The 20,402-nt window shown below is 48.6% G+C and overlaps 1 gene segment (V, D, J or C); it reads left to right on the top strand.

Moving 5' to 3' along the window:
• The first annotated feature begins 5,257 nt into the window (after window positions 1-5,257).
• Window positions 5,258-5,697, top strand: LOC130113257 (immunoglobulin heavy variable 4-38-2-like). The segment is given in 2 exon segments: window positions 5,258-5,303; window positions 5,414-5,697. Coding segments are annotated over 2 exon segments (330 nt in total).
• The last annotated feature ends 14,705 nt before the right edge of the window (window positions 5,698-20,402 follow it).

The raw sequence follows: 20,402 nt of genomic DNA, 5'->3' as shown, positions 1-20,402 counted from the left end.
GGGCATGCAAAGTCCCCTTTGGGAAGGAGGTTTAAATGCATTGAATTGGGACGCCTGAGTAACGCGAGCAGAGCAGCGAGCCAGTATTCAGAACTCGCTCATAACGTCATCTGTCATGTAAAGACATGCTGCTAGAGTTCATTATCAATCACTGTCAATCACAGTCAACAAATCTCTATGATCACAAGACGGTGGCGGAGAGGAAGCGCGTGGGGTTGTGGATACCAACTCTTGGTCATCTCCTGGTTGCAGTGACGACTCCGAGTCTGACACCGTTCGTGCACGTTTAAAGAACTTAAACAACGCTTGGTATGCCAGTTGGAACTAGCCTAGCCTAGCCTAGCCTAGCCTAGCCTATCCCGCCGGCGTCGAACATCACATCACGTGTCTCATGAACTTGCTTGCGCATGAACATCAACATACAAAATTGTTTATAAAAACTATTTTTAGCACAAAATCATGTGATTATTGGCTGATTTCGTATCATTTATGACTACATTAAAATTTGTAAAAACTAATATATATTTTTTTTTGGGTAGGAAAATGGTAGGGTGGGCCTGGTGAAAAGTGGGCGGGCCTAGGACTGTCAGGCCCACCCATAACGCCGTGCCTGCTTTCAACTGACTTTAAATTGAACACATCCGCCGCAATATGTGACGCTCTGAGCAACTGATCCGGCCATCCATACGCCCATTTCACGCCGCGGCCATCTTGGATTTTAAAAAAAAAACAAGTGGTGGGAACTTAGCCACGCCCCCTTCTTACTCAATCGGAAATCAATGCAGCCGGAGCCAGCAGCAGCAAGCATGGTTTGGACTACCAGCCTCGAGCACCTACCGTCATTTACCACAAATGACATCAAAAAATGGGCAGAGAAGGGGCGTCGGATCCCAAGGGATGTACTGCTGACTACCACCTGGAGCGAATCTACTTTGATGCGGAGGAATGGGAGAATATGAAAACTAAGCTGGATCTTTTCTTCTTCGAGTACTTTCTGCCTCTCCTGTGCCAGTGAGGAGAGACACACACACAGGGCTGTATTCAAAGAAGCTGTTTAATCACAATAAAATAAAAAATAAGATACATTTAATTTTTATACTGTACATTCAATATTTATACATTAGATTGTCCCATCTACAATATTTTCATTCTTTGTCCTTTAACTTTAACAAAACTGTTGGTTCATTTTAAACTAAAATATGTTCGGTCAACTGTCATTCTGTTGTAGCAAAAAACTGGAACTCGCTACCAACTCAAATCATCAATTGTTTACTAAACTAAGATAGTGATTGCTCATCTCAAGGTGTGGGCTAAAAAATGGGACTGTACTGAAATGAAGTTAAATATGTTTCAATCTATCTAAGGTTTGTGTGCCCTATTTTCTTGTCAGCTGAATTTAACAAAGGTTTAAAACAGTGGTCCCTGAAAATGTGTTAGGAGAGCACACACAGTCCACAGTTGGGTGACTTTTCCACTTAGTGGAAGGGGTATGACTCCATCAAAAATGTGGTACTCCTTTATGCGTCTTATTGACCGTTCGACGTGTATTCTCAAGCCAGCAATACTCTGTGTGTCTGTGAGCTCATCACAGCTAAACTGCCCACTTGGGCCTAAAAATGCAGGGATGACAAGTTTTACATCTATTTCATCGAGCAGGTCTTTGATAAGGAAGCCCTTATCGGCCATGACCTCATCACCTGACTCTAAGAGGTCCAGAACACCTGACCTCTTAGTTATCTCCTCATCAGAAATACATCCTGTGTATAGATTACTTACCAGGCTAACTGACCCTGAGGGAGTGATCCCAATTAGGGATTTCAGTGTAGTGTTACTTTTATAATGGGAGTATGTCATGGTGTTTAAAACCTTCGAACTAGCTGTCTCGATGCGGATCTCTGTGCAGTCTAGTATCACTCTTGTGTTTGGGTAGAATTCCCTGAATACTGGTGGCATTAGCTCATCTACTGCTGCTCTGCTAGGCCATATTGGGAGGGTCCCTAACATAAAGAGCAAATAGTTGGCCCACGTCGTACAGTTCCTGCTGACTGTGGCCGGCGACACATTGAATCGTACAGATAAATCCAGAGCAAAAAAGCCCTGCCTCACACGGCACAAGAACAGGAAAAACTGATCAATCAGCGATAAATGCTCTGCATGGAAGCCAGACACAGAAATGTGTTCTAGGTTATGGCTGTTCCTTTGCATTTGAGTCCATCGCACCATGGACTCTGCAGTAGGCTGTAAAGCTAGGAAGAGTGCTTTGAGGGTGTGGTAAGCCTTAAAACCAGTGTAAAACCTGATCAGATTGGGCGCACACTGGAAGCGTTCTAGACCAAAACGCTCACTTTTCAGCTTTTTATTTTTGTCCTCCAGGAGAGCGATGCGTTTCTTTACTGCGTCAAGCTGGTCTTCCACAGAAAGGGGCTTCACGTCGTAGTCATGATCAGGTAGAGTCGCCCAAACCTCACTGGACACATGAGGATATGTCATGTGGGAAGCAATATAAATCCACACATTTTCCTGTTATCAAGATGATGTGTCAAAACAGAGCTATCCACTATTGAAAGATTAGTGAATATATATATATATATATATATATATATATATATATATTATACAATTTAGTAATCTACATGTTTGAAAAATTGTATTGTACTGACAGTAACAACTCACCTATCTCCCTCATGTTCCTCTTCATGTTCCTCTTCATCTTCTTCCGCTATTAAGTCACCAATGCGACTACAAACAGGAGCAAACATTTTTCAACGTCAAACTTCTGTCTCCCTTGTAATGTTTTAGTCACAGTGAAACTGGTCACCCCAATATTATTTAACTGGCTGTACATGGTGCAACCGCTGCAGCTCAATGCATACAGTAACGTTAAATGTACATGGTGCAACCTCTGCAGCTCAATGCATACAGTAGCGTATGCATCCACGTATCTTAATTTTCACCACCCATGCCTTACGGGTGTGCAGGCGTCTGGGGAAGCGGTGAAACGTCAAGGATTTATCTCTTTCCCTTCTTTGATAGGAGTTGTACGATGGTACACAGCAGTACGACATGTTGCTTCCAGCAGTGTTTTCAATGAAGAAGGGGGCGTGGCTAAGTTTCCACCGCTTCTTTTTTTTTAATCTAAGATGGCCGCTGCGTGAAATGGGCGTATGGAGAACGCGCTCCATTCTGACAACGGAGACGAATCACAGGCACCACTGGCAGCGCCACTTTATAGCAACACCAACACTCTGTTCAACACTGCCCCTACAATTTCAACACTCATGTATTTGCTGTGTGGAAAATGGCATGATAAAACCTATCTGGAAAAGAACCAGAGGCCAAAGAATTATTAAGAACTTGCAGAACAATGGGGGTAACGGTTGAAAATCCCTCCGTGAGCAGTTTGGTGGGAATGTTGTCTAAGATACAGGAGGAGGAGTTCATACCAGAGACTGTACTCTCTAACACTGACACTGTAATTGGTTGAAACTGGGGAAAAGAGGCAGAATTCACGTGAGGAATGGAAAGAATGCAAGGGCCAGGCTGGATTTGGGACCTGATATGTTACGGGTTGTGCAGGAGGACCCAGACGACCACACAGGAGGCGGAGGACTCTTAGTAACGTTTCATGACAATTAACAAAGGGAAAACATAACAGGGGAGAGGGAAATGCAGGATGTGTATGGTGCTCAGGTAGTTTTGTTTGTGGGGGGGGGGTGAATACGCTGTGTGTAGTGACAGGCGGTAATGTGTCTAGCTATGTGTTAGTGTAAATTATCCTAAGTGTGTGTAAAATGTGAATGGGGCGTTGGATGTTGTGCAAGTGTATCAGCCAAAGTTCCAAGTCCGAGGGCAAAGGGGAATCGAGGAGTAGTCCGAGTTCAACGTCTAACTGGTAGCCCGAGGAGGGAGGGAGGGAGGGAGGGAGGGAGGGAGGGAGGGTGGTTGGCAGGCGAGCCGGCTCTGCGCAACAGGTCAGAGGGAAGATCTGGCAATGAGTTTGACAGAAGGCCAGGTTCTTGTAGAGGTAGAAGTGATTGCAGAAGGGGAACAGCTGAGATGATTGCAGATGGGGAACAGCTGAGGGAACGAGTGACCGGGGAAAAACAGAGCCGTGCTGCCAGTCTGCCAGCAGATGGGAGCAGTGGCGCCGAAGGACGCGCAGTGCCCGTTGGGAGGTGCTGGGGACCTCAGGGTCTAAGTCCGGTGATGGGGAACGTGACCGCGCCCCGGCTCTGGTGGTGAGGAGTGGACACTCAGGCAAAGCCGAGTGCTGTGGAGGTCCAGAGGGAACGGAAGAGGTAGGTTGCGGGGGTTCAGAGGGTGAAACCGTAACACAAGCAGTGGATAGAAGCAGCCAAAGCAGAAACATGATACTGAGCATTAAAGATGGGTAATGTCTCAAGTTACTGTAAATAGCATGGGGTGTTGTGTCTTTTTGTTGCTGTACACTCAGACAGTAGTGGGGAGGAATATGTCCCACATGACACTAAGACAACTTTTTGAGGAAGTAAGATGTCAGTCAGTAATGTTAGCAAAGGGGACTTAACACATAGTATTTACTGGGAAGGAAACACCTGCTGTCAACATTAATTTGGGTGAATATGAATATTTGCTGGAGATGAGAAGTACACTAGAAAAAAAAGAGTCTCGTTGATCAGCAAAACCTGATCTCATCATTTATGTAACAATACTAAGTACACATGAGTTATGTATTTGTGTGGAGCATTTTACTAGTTGGTATATACAGTACAAAACACCTTGTAGTTCCTCTGCTTTGCTGCTCAGGACATCCACCTGTCAGTTATTTGAGTGAAGCAGGTGTTTTATTGTGCAAGACGGACACATCAAAACAGCCCAAATGTACTCCACATACAAAGTAATCCTTCACATTCACTTTCTCAAGCTGGAATTAAAATGATCCAGCAATCCAGTCTTTCACTGAAATCTAAGACTGACACAAAGAACAAGTCCACTTCTGTATTTGTGTCAGGTCACCAAGTTGTTATTCAAATCTATCTTGAGAAAGAAATGTGAGGTTTTGCTGTGTGTGTTCAGGGAAGATTATTAGAAAACAAGCAATCAAGCTCTATTCATATTTACATAAGACTAGTGACTATTCCTGGAACACTTTAGTATGTAGGTGTCCTATTCTATGCAAAGTATACTTCCTTGTTAGTCCACTATAAGAAGTTCATACCAGGCTCTTAGTTGGACCAGAAGAAGAGCAGCTCCCAGCAGTTCAACTTCAACACAAATCATGTTGTCTGTAGCTCTGCTGCTGCTGCTGCTGGCAGCTGGATCCTGTGAGTCTCTTTGAGGGAGAAACATTCAGGACCACAAAGCTTCTTCTGTTTATCCTTTCTGCACTGAGGCACAAAGTTGAGTTTACAACTTTTTTCTCTCTCTTCTACAGGTGTGAACAGTGAGCAGTTGAATCAACCAGCGTCTCTGACTGTCCAGCCAGGACAACCACTGACCATCACCTGTCAGGTCTCTTATTCTGTTAGTGACTATTACACAGGCTGGATCAGACAGCCTGCAGGAAAAGGACTGGAGTGGATTGGAGATGAAGACAATACACCCAGAGGGAAGTTCAGTATCTCCGTAGACAGTTCCAGTAACACAGCGACTCTAACAGGACAGAATATGCAGCCTGAAGACTCAGCTGTGTATTATTGTGCCCGACGCACACAGTAACACAAACCACTGGTAGACCAGTACAAAAACCCTCTCAATCCCTGAACAGTTAAGAGATGATCCACCAGATGACACAACCTCAACCCACTAAAAACTTCAACCACTGTTTCCTGATGAAACACAAAAACACCCTTTGAATAAATGTAAAAGTAAAAAAAGTGGAGGGAAAATAGCATTCTATTGAGAGTATCTAAACAAATATGTAAAAATGTACTAATCTTACTCGAATTCACATCTTATTCTTGCCCAAATAAATGGTTGCCATATTAGGACTATAAGAAACTTTATATTTTGCTCTACATTTCCAGAAATGATTTGATGTTGAGGTCCAAAGCACACTACGTCTTCACTTAAACAGGACTTATATGGCATGACTGCATTGCTATGTTAGCATAGCTTTGTGTATTTAGCATATCTATGCTAACATAACATAGCTATATTAACATTAATGATATGCACAAGTCATGCTTATGAACAGTTATTGTAACGTATTCATGAAGTTCTATCATGTTTGCAATTATTTTAGAAAGGATCATTTAATCATTAAACATCTTATATCTGTTTCTTAATTTAGTCCTTATTTTTTTGCCATCTGAAGTTTCGTCCAGTTTACCTCAAACACCAACCATGTGTTGTGTAGTTGTGCTGCTGCTGCTGGCAGACAGTTGCTGTCACTTTCCTCATTTATTCTTCTGGTTCTTTTAGAAAAGCTGAGCAAAACACGCGGTTGTTCAGTTGCATGCAGGGTTGCCCACCCTCCCGGGTTGGCCCGGAAGTCTCCCGGACAGCAGCAAATCCAATCCGGGACATTTTTTGACCATCTGAAATTCAAGAATGTGTTAAAATTGATATTGTAGCGAAGTCGCTACCCCGTCAGAATTGTGCCGTCCTGTTTTACCCATCAGGCACTGCGTGCAGATTGTCAGTTGTTATTAAATGTTTTGTAAGTGTTTTATGTGGTTTTATGTGTTTATGTGATTACTATTTGTTGTGGTATAATTGTAGTTGTCATTCTGTTGTGTTGTGTAACCTTGGTACTGAAACCCTGAACAACTTTGTTGTTCGAGTAGATGACACCCATGTATTGAGTCACATTTCTCGTAGGTTTTAGTTTCTGCGAGAGTTCAATAAAGGGGCTGCAACGTTACCTTTGTCGTTGCTTCTACGTTCGCCACACTGGAGTCAGAAGCGGGATTGCAGCCAATACCCACAAATGGAAGATGGCAACGTCAAGAAGAAGCTTCGATGAAGAGCTCCGCCAGACTGAGAACTTCATCGAGTGTCTGGAAAAAGAGCTTTCCCGGGGAAAGAGCATCGCCGCTCGGAAGGAGATGTCCCGCGGAGGAAGGGCCGACGGAGCCAACGTCCCCCGTCCTTCAGGACCTGACACCGCCGGCCGGTTCAGCGACTCGGACGTGGCAACTGCCGCCGAGAAGTCGCGGCCCACTCTGATTTCAACGCCGACCACGTCACCGCCGGCCACCACCCACCCACTACCAACAGCCGTCATTCCGCCGCCGGCCGACGCCATGTCATCGCCGGCCGCCGTTGTCTCCACCGCCGTCTCATCGCCACCGCCGGCCGCCTCCCATCCACTATCAACAGCCGCCATGCCGCCGCCGGCCGCCACCATTACGTCACCGGTCACCGTCACCACTTCGCTGACCAACGTCACTACAATGTGATGCTGCCATCCCCAAGCATCTCCAAGCTCCCACGGTATGCGGGCATCACGGCCCTGGAGCCATACCTAGCTCAAGTGAAACTGATAGCAAGTCACAACCAGTGGAGCACCCAAGACACTGCTGCTCATGTTGCCCTGGCGCTCGAAGGGAATGCGCCGCAGGTATTGCTCGACCTTATGCCATCAGAACAGCAGGATTACGAGACACTGGCCGCTGCTTTAGAACGACGCTTTGGTCAACGGCTCTCTACTGACAGCATGTGAGACCGACTGGCCCGCCGGCGCCGCCAAGAGGGCGAGACCCTGGGAACCTATGCAGCAGACGTGCACTTCTTTGCACATCGTGGCTACCCCACCTTTAATCCAGCAGCTCGTGACGAGTTAGCCCTGAGTGCCTTCATTCAGGGGCTCACCCCAGAGAGGTTGAAGGAGCACCTCCGCATCACGGCACCTACAGCCTTCAAGACTGCATTGGAAGAGGCAGAGAGGGTGGAGGCTGTGATGGCCCCACACAACCAACCAAGACCCCGAGTGCGTCAGGCTGAGGTCCACGCAGATGGAGGAGACGTCGAAAGGGGTTGTCTGCCAGGCTTGTCCGTCACCACGCCAAAAGCAACCAGGCCGATGTCAACCGACCATATCCCCCATTAAGAACTCTTCCCAGATCGGCAGAGTGGGCCACGCACACGGTCTCTATCGTTGTTGCTCCATTGGTGGACACTGCTGCTGGTTCCTTGTGGACACAGGGTCTACCATCTCCATTGTGCGTCCAGGGGTGCTGCCAGAGACAGAGTGGAGGCCCACCACCTGTAAAATCAGAACTGTGACTGGGGAACTAACCAGCATGCTGGGGAAGAGAGCACTGCAGGTGCGGGCAGGGAAAGTTGCAGCCACCCACGAGTTTTGGTTGGCTGAAATACAAGACCCTTGCATCATCGGGCTGGACTTGCTGACTCGCTGGGGGGCTCTGGTCGATGTGTCGAGTAATGCCATTCACCTCGGCACAGAGACCCTGGCCCTCCGGCGCTGTCCAGAGAGGAAGGTGGGACGTATCCACATCCAGCCAACTCCACCTGTCACCATGCCGCCGCCCCCACCTTCACTGCCAACCGAGGGGATGACGACACTGCCCGGCCCACCAACAATGACGACGACCCTCATTGAGGCTACCATTCCTCAGACACCCTCGCCGGACACTGTTGCCGCCATCCAGGATCTGTATCAGCGGAGCAGTGAAGGGCTGGACCCTCAGCAGAGTCAACAGCTGAAAGACCTGCTCCAAAAGTTCGCTGAGATTTTCGCTGCACGCAAAGAGGAGTGCACCCAGACCAACCTGGTGCAGCACACAATCGACACTGGTACAACCCCGCCCATTAGACTGCGACCCTACCGGTTAGCGCTTGCCAAGCGTGAAGCTGCAGAGCGGATGATTCTAGAGATGGCTGCGGCCGGGGTGATAGAGCCATCCAACAGCCCTTGAGCCTCCCCTGCCATGCTGGTCAAAAATAAAGATGACACCTGGAGGTTCTGTGTGGACTTTCGTTGGCCGAACAATGCAACTCGCAAGGACTCCTACCCCTTGCCCCGCATTGACGACGCTCTGGACCACATCGCAGGGTCACAGTGGTTCAGCTCACTTGACCTACGGAGCGGTTACTGGCGGGTGGAGCTGGCACCAGAAGCCAGACCCAAGACAGCCTTCACCATCGGTCAGGGACTCTGGCAGTTTCGTATGATGCCCTTTGGTCTCTGCAATGCCCCCGCCACGTTCGAGAGACTAATGGAGAGGGTGCTGGCTCACATTCCCCGCAACCGGTGCGTGGTTTACCTCGATGACCTTCTGGTTCATGCCGCTGACTTCGAGCTGGCCCTAGAGAACCTCCGTCAGGTCTTCCAAGCCATTCGGGGGTCGGGCCTGCGCCTGCACCCCAAGAAATGCAACCTCCTTCGACGTGAGACCAAGTTTTTGGGCCATGTGGTGGGGACAGAGGGCGTGGCCCCTGATCCTACTAAGGTGGAGGCGGTCGAGAAATGGCCAGTTCCGCGAAACGTCAGATAGGTGCGCAGCTTCACGGGGCTCGTCTCCTACTACCGACGTTTTGTCCGCAACTTTGCCTCCATTGCCAGTCCCCTACACCGTCTCACCGAGAAGGGACGGGAGTTCCACTGGGACGACAACTGTGCAGCCGCCTTTGCCCGGCTCCGCACCGCCTTGATCACTGCACCCATCCTGGCCCTTCCTGATCCTAAGTGCCGCTTCATCGTGGACACAGACGCCAGCAATGTGGGGCTGGGGGCCGTCCTGTCTCAGGAGGTTGCTGGGGGAGAGAGAGTGGTGGCTTATTACAATCGTGTCTTGAGCCGCCCTGAACGCAATTACTGCGTTACACGACGCGAGCTCTTGGCGGTGGTCGCGGCGTTCAATCATTTTCGCCCCTATCTCTATGGCCAGACCTTTCTCCTGCGGACGGATCATGCGGCCCTGATCTGGCTGCTCAGCTTTAAGGAGCCTAAGGCCAGGTGGCTAGGTGGATTGAGGAGCTGCAGAGCTATGACTTCGAGACCCAGCACCGAGCTGGGCGCCTGCACAGCAATGCAGATGCCCTCTCCCGTCGTCCCTGCAAGGATTGTAGACATTGTGATTGTAGACATTGTGAGCACCAAGAGGAGCGAGACGGAGCAATCCTCCAAGTGTCCACCACGCGGCAGTTTGAGCCAGAGGAGGTGTGGCTGATGGCAATGGACAAGCAGGAGTGGCAAACAGCGCAGGATAGTGATCCCACCCTGGCCAGGGTGGGACAGTGGGTCGACGCCAAGGCACACCCCAACTGGCAAGCTGTCTCTGCCATGTCGGTGGAGACCAAGGCCTACTTTTCCCAGTGGGCCACCTTGGCCCGGCGTGATTGACTGTTGTACCGGGTCTGGCAAGCGCCGGGCCGGGGAAGAAGTGTGTGGCAGTTACTGGTGCCCAAGGACTGGCGCCAACGAGTGCTACGGGCGGCCCACGGCTCGGTGGGGGCAGGTCACTATGGGGTGGCAAAGACGCTAAACAAACTGCGTCAACGGTTCTACTGGGCCGGATGCAGGCATGACACTGAACTTTTTGTGCACTGTTGTGATGCTTGCACCAACAAGAAAGGACCAACCAGACGCTCCCATGCCCCTCTACATCAATGTCAGGTGGGGGCCCCCATGGAACGGGTCGGTGTGGACTTTCTTGGCCCATTTCCCACCACAGACAATGGAAACCGGTACGTCCTTGTGGCCATGGACTGCTTTACCAAATGGCCTGAGGCGTATGCGGTCCCAGACCAGAGCACTGCCATTACAGCCGAGCGGCTGGTGTGTGAGATGTTCTGTCGGTTCGGTGCGCCCGAAGAAATACACAGCGATCAGGGGCGGAACTTCGAGGCACAGGTATTCGCTGACGTGTGTCAACGCATGGGGGTGAAGAAGACCAGGACAACGCCCCTCCACCCCCAGAGTGACGGACTGGTGGAGAGGTTTAATCGAACGCTCACAACACAACTTGCTATTGTCACCTCACGGCACCAGCGAGACTGGGACTGTCATCTACCCCTGGTCCTGTGAGCGGACCGGTCGGCAGTACAAGAAAGTACTGGGTGTACACCGGCCGCGCTCATGTTCGGGAGAGAACTGCCGACCCCTGTGGACTTAGCCTTTGGCACGCCCCCCGGGCACTGACCTTCCCAAGATACCCGGTTTCGAGTACCTGCGGGACCTTCAACAACGTCTGGCCGAGGCACATGAGTTTGCTTGAGGGCATCAGGAACAGGCAGGTGCGAAACAAAAGCGGGCGTATGACGCTCGTTGTCAGGGCCGCTCCTTCACCCCGGGAGCAAAGGTGTGGGTCTTCAACCCAACCCGGAAGAGAGGAGTCTCCCCCAAGCTCGCCAGCCAGTGGGTGGGGCCCTGTGAGGTGTTGGAGCAGCTTTCGGATGTTGTGTACCGGGTGAAAATGTGTGTCCGGGGGCGGGTGGTAGTTCTGCACCGGGACCGTTTGGCACCTTACCGCCCCTTGGCTGAAGAACCTTTAGAACAGTTTAGCCCACCCGGGACGGTCCCTCCTACACCCACAGGCCCTACCAACCGGACGGACAGTGGGGAACAGGGACCCGTGCCTCCGCGGCGGCGGAGACGGCCTCCCCTTCGCTATAGGGACTTTGTTGTCGGCTGAGGACAGGCGACACGCTGGAGGGGGTAATGTAGCGACGAGGCTACCCCATCAGAATTGTGCCGTCCTGTTTTACCCATCAGGCACTGCGTGCAGATTGTCAGTTGTTACTAAATGTTTTGTAAGTGTTTTATGTGGTTTTATGTGTTTATTTGATTACTATTTGTTGTGGTATAATTGTAGTTGTCATTCTGTTGTGTTGTGTAACCTTGGTACTGAAACCCTGAACAACTTTGTTGTTCGAGTAGATGACCACCGTGTATTGTGTCACATTTCTCATAAGTTTTTGTTTCTGCTAGAGTTCAATAAAGGGGCTGCAAAGTTACCTTTGTCGTTGCTTCTACGTTCGCCACAATATCAACGGGTTAACTGAGCGCGACTCTTATTATGAAGACTGGTGCTGTGATATTTAAACACTTAAACTAGGGTCCGCGGTGGTGCAGCGGTCTAAGCATCGGCTCTGTGTCGATGCAGTTGCCCACCGGGGCCCGGGGTTCGCGCCCCGGTCTCGTCAGATCCGGCTATGGCCGGACTCGATGAAGCAGCACTAATTGGAAGCGCTGTCTTCGGGAGGGGACGGAGTCGGCTTGTGTGGGTCACATGAAAGCGTGTGTGGGTGGGTGGGTGGGGTGAAAAGCGGTGGTTCGGCCTGGAGGCGCCTCCTTCCACCCTGCCGGCCGGCCGGAGAGGTGCAGTTGGTGAATGCATGCGGTACGACGGTGGCTGTTTGAACTAATTGAATATAGGTCAAAAAGGATTTGCAAATTATTGTATTGTGTTTTTATTCGCGTTTTACACAACATTCCTGTAATATATTTGCTATATTATCTGGATGTATCCTATACTGCTAATATATCCATAACAGTGATTTGAGCCGAAGACCAATTCCCAACGTCTTGTCCTCTTTATTGTAGCTCTCGGACTGTCGCAGCAGTCAACATCCGGGGTATATGAGAGCCTAGCTTAACCACCACTAGGTAGCGCTTTTGGTCTACTACACTCATCCCCCTTAAACTATGAAGTTCCCCTAATAAAATATTATCACTCTAAAACATGCTGATATGGCAAATTACTTTCAACATCTTTTACTTGGTCATTACTGGTTACACAACCCACTTCGACCCACATTTGCCCATTTACATATCACATTTTTTTCTGAACAGGAGTTGAACAATTTAGTCTCTCAGGAACTCTTTTATTCAGGAACTCGGCTGATCTTACAAAGACAGTCGTTTTGGAGGTGCCCTCTCTCTCTGAGGGTATCGGCGCTCAACCACCTCAGGGGAAGTGGATGCTCGGTGAGGAGGCGACACGGCCTTGCCCACCGAACCTCGTAAGGGTGTTGCAAGCTTCTCCGGAGCCTGCATCCTTGGAACGGGTGTATCTTCAGGTGAGTACGGGCTAGCACCTATGGCTCCAGGTGTGCCTTTCCCCCCCAAATCCGCAACTGCAGGGTAGGTGTTGCTGATACCCATCTGGTCATCCTGAAACTGAAATGCCTCAGGAGGACTGGAGGGTCGGTCGAACAGCAGATGGTCAATGTGGACTGAACGTCGGTTCACTCCATTCCACACCAGGTAGGTGACTGGTCCGAGTCTCTTTTCCACTGTCCCTTTCGTCCACCTCTCCTTTCCTCCACGGAAGTTTCGGATCAGTACTGAGTCCCCCTCTGACAGATGTCTCAGCTTCGAGGCGGGTTGGTCATGATAGTCCTTCTGCTTTTGTTGTTTGTCCCCCACCACTCGAGCGAGGTCTGGCTTCAGCAGGCTGAACCTGGTCCTAGGCTGACGTTTGAGGAACAGTTCTGCTGGTGTGCAACCTGTAACGCTGTGTGGTGTGGTCCTGTATGACAACAGGAAGTTGGCGAGCCTGTGTTTTACTGTAATAGTGACGTTTTGTTTCTTCTCATCGAGCAGCTGTTTCAGAAGTGAAGCTTTCACCGTCTGGACTGCTCTCTCTGCGGCACCATTAGAAGCAGGATGGTAAGCTGGCACCAAGGTCTGCTTAATGCCGTTGCTTTTCAGGAATGTTTTGTACTCCAGCGAGGTGAATTGTGGACCGTTGTCCGAGACGATCTCCTCAGGAAGACCGTAGGACGAAAAGATGCTCCGCAGCACTTCGATCGTTTTGGCGACGGTAGTTGTTGCCATGGGGATCACCTCAAGCCATTTTGAATGACTGTCTACTAACACTAGGAAGTGTTGCTGATCCTTCTCTGCAAAGTCAATATGTAGCCTCTGCCACACTCTCGTAGGCCACTGCCAGCAGTGTAGTGGTGCTACTGCTGGTAGTTTCCTCACACTCTGACAAGCATCACATTGCTGCACTGCACGTTCGATATCACTGTCCAACTGAGGCCACCATAAATAGCCCCTCGCCAAACTTTTCATCCTGCACCCTCCGGGGTGCCCTTGGTGTACTAGGTCGTACAGTAGTCGTTCTCTGTGTGCTGGTGGGATGATAATTCGAATTCCCCACAGAATGCATCCTTGTTCCACAGACTGTTCATTCCTTCGGTTGAAGTACGGTTTCAGTGTGTCATCGTTGATGTAACTCGGCCATCCAGACCGGGTCAGTTCCAGTACCTTGCATAGGACTGGGTCCTTGAGAGTGCTCTGTGCAATCTCTGTAGCCTGCACGGGTAGCTCATCTACTAATGAGAAATAAAAAATGCTGTTCTCCTCCACTGTTTTGTCCCTTTCTTTCCCTGGCAGTCTAGATAACGCATCCGCATTTGCATTGTCCGCTGACGTTCTGTACTCTATACTGTAGTCATAAGCCATAAGCCTCAGTGCCCATCTCTGCATACGCAAAGCGGCTAGTGTAGGGATTTCTGACTTGGGTCCTAAGATGGCAAGGAGGGGTTTGTGGTCCGTTATTAAACTGAATTTGCGGCCATAGAGATATTTATGAAATTTGGTCACGCCAAATATTATGGCCAACGTCTCCTTCTCTATCTGACTATATTTACTCTCTGCCTCTGTCAACGTACGTGACACAAAGGCGATTGGTTTCTCGTCCCCATTTTCCATTATGTGTGACATTACCGCACCTATCCCATAAGGGGATGCGTCACAAGCTAATCTCAGTGGTTTCTGCGTGTCGTAGTGTACTACCACTGAGCTTTTCACTAACTGTTCTTTGGTAGCCTTGAATGCTGCTGCACACTCTGGTGTCCATTTCCATTCGACTTCCTTCTTCAGGAGTTGGTGTAGTGGCTGCAATACGGTCGACAGATCTTTCATGAAACGGCCATAATAGTTTAACAGTCCTAGGAATGACCGTAGCTCTGTGACGTTTGTGGGCTGGGGTGCATTTAGGATGGCGGCAACCTTTGTCTCAGTGGGGTGAAGTCCCTCTTTATCTATCAGATGCCCCAGGTACTCTACTTTCTCCTGCATGAAGTCACATTTTGCTCTTTTCACTCTTACCCCGTAGCTCTCCAGTCGGCTCAAAACCTCATCTAGGTTCCTCAGGTGCTCCTCCCTTGTTCTGCCTGTGACTAGTAGGTCATCGAGGAAGCAGGTCACATGCTCTAAGCCTTGTAGTATCTGGTCCATCACATTCTGGAACATAGAAGGTGCACTCGACACTCCATATGAAAGTCTGTGATAAACATACAGTCCTTTGTGGGTATTTATTGTGAAATACTTCTCTGAGTCCTTCTCTAACTCAAGCTGTTGGTAGGCATGTGAGAGATCTAATTTGCTAAACAGAGTGCCCCCGTTCAGTGTGGCGAAGAGATCCTCGGCGTTCGGTAGTGGATAGGTCTCCTCTTCCACACTCTGATTAACCGTGACTTTATAGTCTCCACAGATACGAATTGACTTGTCTGATTTGGGTACAACTACTATCGGGGCAGCCCACTGACTATGGTCTATCTTTGAGATAATACCAGCTTTTTCCAGCCTATCTAGCTCTTTTCCAACTGTGTCTTTTAGTGCGTATGGCACTGGTCTTGCCTTTCTGAAGACAGGTTTTGTATCTGGCTTCACTTTGATATTTGCCTTAAATTCACGAATAGTGCCAGGCTCCTCAGCAAATACTGCTTTGTGTCTCTGTAACACTGCCTCTACATCTGTGTTATCACGGCCCCCTGCTGGTGTAACTGAGAATATGCTTGCCCAGTCTAGTTTAAAATTGGCCAGCCAGTTACGGCCAAAGAGGGCTGGTCTGTCACCTTTCACAATCACAAGAGGTAAATCTCCACTCTGGTTGTCATATTTCGCATTGACAGTCACTTGGCCCATCAAGGGAATGTTCTCACCGGAAAAGGTTGACAGACGCACTTTACTTTCTTTCAGTGGCAGGTGTGAGCGATGTTCCTTGTACACTATCTCAGATACCAGGGTTACGGCAGCTCCTGTGTCAAGCTGCATGTCTACAGGGTTTCCTTCTAACTTAATACTGACCTTAATGTCCTTTTTTCCATTACCAACTGTATTCGTGGAGTACACTGTATTCATCGGATACGCACCAAACAGTTCATCCTCATTTCCATCTCCTCTCTCACTTGGACTGTGGTCTTCAGCCACATACTGTGTATGTCCCTGTCTATTTTTAGTTTTACACATTCTTGCTATGTGCCCTACCTTGGAACACTTGTGGCATGTCTCGGTTTTATACCTACATACTTGAGCTGCATGGTTGTTACCTCCACATCGGTAACAGGGTTGGTGCGTTTCTGTTCTCTGTGGTCTAGAGTTGTCACTGGTAGGTTGCTTGCTTTTCCACTCGCTGGTGGACGACTTGCTTCTCCACACACCCTTGCTTGTTCTCTTCTTGTCTATCTTATTCACAGTTGCAGCTCCGCTTGGTTTGCTGGCAAACTCCAGCGTATTCTTTGACGCCAATTCCATAGATAAGGCCAGCTCACATGCTTTTGCAAAAGTCAGATTGTGTTCTGCGAGCAACTTTCTCTGAATAGCCTCACCTTTAAACCACTAACAAATCGGTCTGTCAGTGCTTCATTTAAATGCTGACCGAATTCACAATGTGTGGACAAGTGCTTTAAAGCAACCACATAATCACACACTGACTCATTTTCTAGTTGGTTTCTTTTCTGAAATCTAAAACGTTCAGCTATGATTAGTGGCTTGGGTTTATAATGGGATGCTAGTTTCCCGCTCAGTACTGCATACGTGAGGCTACTCGGTTTTTCTGGTATGCAGAGGTTCTTTAGTAGGCCATAGGCTTCTGCGCCTATCACAGACAGGAAAACATTGGCCTTCTTACCGTCCTCCACTTCATTAACGATCATCCATTGCTCCAATCGTTCAAGGTACGACTCGGAGTCCTCTTTACCTTCCTTGTATTCAGCAATATTGCCGATGAAATGCGCCATGCTTGTGCTTGGCTAGCTAGTCTTTTCTTGCTAGCTGGCTGGAAGCTAGCTTGTAGCGTCACGTTGCTTTGCTCGTTTTTATTAACTACCGGGATTACCTTCTCACATTAAAGGTATCCCATCCGTCGTCGCCACTGTAATATATTCGCTATATTATCTGGATGTATCCTATACTGCTAATATATCCATAACAGTGATTTGAGCCGAAGACCAATTCCCAACGTCTTGTCCTCTTTATTGTAGCTCTCCGACTGTCGCAGCAGTCAACATCCGGGGTATATGAGAGCCTAGCTTAACCACCACTAGGTAGCGCTTTTGGTCTACTACAATCCCAACTTCACTGGAGTTGGGGTTTGTACATGAAAACACTACAAAAGATGTTGTATTGTTTTCAACAACACATTTAAATGTTTGCTCACATAAGTCTCGAGTAAACATTTACATTCATAAAGATAAAATATATACCATTTCACCCTCATTTACCAGAGAGTAATACACACACACAACACACACACACATTATTTGAGCTTTATGTGAGCAAATATTTAAATGGATTAGTGAAAACAACATAACATTTTTTAGCGTTTTCATGTAATATAGGTTATTTAGTAATATGATATACATATATATGTATATATTCAATTTATTGTCATTAAAAACAATGCGCAGGCACATGTTAAAAACGAAATAAGAGCTGCAGCTTTGCCAAACAGTGCAAGAAAGACGGACACAGCAAACACAGTATAAGCTATACACTCTAAGACCAAATATTTATATATATATATATACATACATACATACATACATACATACATACATACATACATACATACATAATCTGAACCGCTTATCCTGCTCTCAGGGTGGCGGGGATGCTGGAGCCTATTCCAGCAGTCATTGGGCGGCAGGCGGGGAGACACCCTGGACAGGCCATCACAGCCCCCCCCCCACACACACACACGTGTAACGATCATGGATGACTAGACTCGCTAGCCCTTGGCTAACGAGTTAGACCCTTTAGTCGACTAGTCGCCCGTGGTGCGGGAGACCCGGGTTCACACCCCCACTGTGGCGGTTCCGGGCTCACCACTCTTCTTTCTCACGCACCCCATTGAACTGACCCAGTCAGCTGGCTCACCGGTTTCTTCATCACCCCCAAAGCGGCCATTCTTTCCAACTGCTGTTTGAGGCCGTCCCGTTGGGGGACAGGAACCCGTCTTGGGACATGAACCACAGGTCGAGCATTATCAGTGAGTGTAATTCAGTGAACAAATGGCAAGGCACCAAATCCAGCAAAGACATCGTCAGATTGGCTAACAATCTCCTCAGAAATACTGCCCGAGTCCGTTACAGCACACACACGCTTAACCAAGCCCAGGTCCTCGCATGCTTCGTCTCCGAGCAATGAACCCTGTCCCCTGGAGCGAGGGTGCCCAACTCCAGGCCTCGAGGGCCGCAGTGTCTGCGGGTATTTTTCCCAACCATGCACTACACCACCTGATTTAACTAATTAGCTCACCTCTTGGACCAAGAGGCCTGGAGTTGGGCATCCTTGCTCTGGAGCAATAACCAATGGGAGTGAGGGGCATTTGTCTTTCACCTTGACAGTGAGTTTGCAGGTGCCGTGTGTTTGGATGGCCTGTCCATCGGAGGCTTTCAAAGCAATTTCAGTCTTTGCTACAGTGGGTCTCCAGCCCAAACTATCAACTCCACAATGTTAATCATATTAGCTTTAGCACCCGTGTCCAGTTTTAACAAGACAGGAGCCCTATTTACTTGCAAAGACGCCACCCAGTTATCACCTGTCACTGCATTAACTGTAGGGGTATTCAGCTCAGTTGTCACTGCGCCAACAAAAAACCCAGAACAATCAGCTTCTTCCACAACGTTAATGTTGCGCCTCACCAGGCCCGTAGCCAGAAACATATTTTGGGGGGGGGGGTCGGGCAACACTGCCGAAAGCTACCGGTAAATAAAATTCACACACTGTATACGATAGCCTAATACCCAACCGTACGGTAAATGTCAACGTATTAATGGCCCATAGATAATCATCAATGCATTAATAAGTAAAAGTGGGTCTTACCTTATAAAAGCAGGTCCAATCGTCTTTTTTGTCTGCAAAAGATGTCCAGTACCTCTTCTGGCGTCACCACAATGTCTCTGTGCTCCGAGAGCAATGTCAGTCCATTAAGCCGTCTTTCCGTCATTGTACTGCGCATTTTGTCCTTGATCCTTCCCAGACGGGAAAAACTTCTCTCGACATGGGCACTGGTGACAGGAAGCGTGGTCAAAACGCGGAGAAGCTTGAAGATGCTTGGAAACAACTCACTGTTACAGGCATTTAATGCCTCAATGGCATTTTGTGGAACATAAGTTGCATCTTTCCATTTATCCCGCCAGGTGTCAATTTCTGACTTCACAACTTCCAGATGCGGTGACACTTTATCAGGATACAGGTTGGAGAGCGCTTGAGCTGAGCTGTCGTTCAGCATGCTGACCTTAGATGGCAGTAAGGAGCAGAGGTTTACAAAAAACAACCGTCGGACCTTGTTGAGTATACTAGCTAGCCAGCTAAACTGGTCAATCCCATGACGTTGGAAACGTAGTTTACCTCCTAGTTTTGTAGGGAATGTTTGTCCGCTATTGGCCGTCTAGTCCAGTGAGTATATTTCTCTTCTCTGTTCGTCTGATATTTTCCCACCAATATAATCCACAAAGTCGTGTGAAAACGTTTCCGAGGTAGAGGACGGCGGGCGGGTCTGCTAACTCTGGCTCCGTCTCCGAGGAGGAGGGCAGTGGGTCTGCTAACACTTGCTCTGGGAAATCGGTAACCTTAGTGACCAGATCACCTGTAATGTTCTTGTTTTTCTTTTTTGAGTTGGGACACGTTGAAACAAAAAAATCACTGATTTTACGAATATTAACTTGACTGCTCTTGCCTGATTTACAGGCAGCTTTCGGCGGCTCCATTGCTTTTGAAAAGCAAACTATAGATCCACCATTTAGCTAGCATAACCAGGGGCAGGTTGCTTAGCTGACTCGTCAGACCCCTGAGTCAATCAAAAGCCTGTGATTTTATTTGTTTTACGAAACAGACCAATAAGATACATCATGTTTGGAAACAAATTAACTGACAGGTTTAACGCCTGTCAGTCACGATAGATGCAGTGTATGAGTAGGCTAGAGGGGCGGTGACAAATAATCAAAACAATAACTAAATAATTATTGGTGCCATTTCAGACGGGCCGTGGGGTTTCGGGGGGGGGGGTCATGGCTATATTTTAGGCTAGCACGATCTAGCTCTCCAAATTCGTTCTCTGCAGCTGCTTCCAGAACATTAGCTTCGGCTGCAATGGCGCTGGCTGAGGAGCGCTGACTGGAACGTGAGGTGTTGGAACATACTGACCGCGGCTCAAATGTGTTTTCATTATTATCCATTGTGTCTCCTGCAGCTTTGATGGCAGAAGAAAACTGTGTGT

Source organism: Lampris incognitus, chromosome 5 (assembly GCF_029633865.1).
Source record: "Lampris incognitus isolate fLamInc1 chromosome 5, fLamInc1.hap2, whole genome shotgun sequence".
Taxonomy (NCBI): Eukaryota; Metazoa; Chordata; class Actinopteri; order Lampriformes; family Lampridae; genus Lampris; species Lampris incognitus.
The sequence above is the reverse complement of the archived record's forward strand: the minus strand, read 5'-3'. Positions and strand labels throughout refer to the sequence as shown.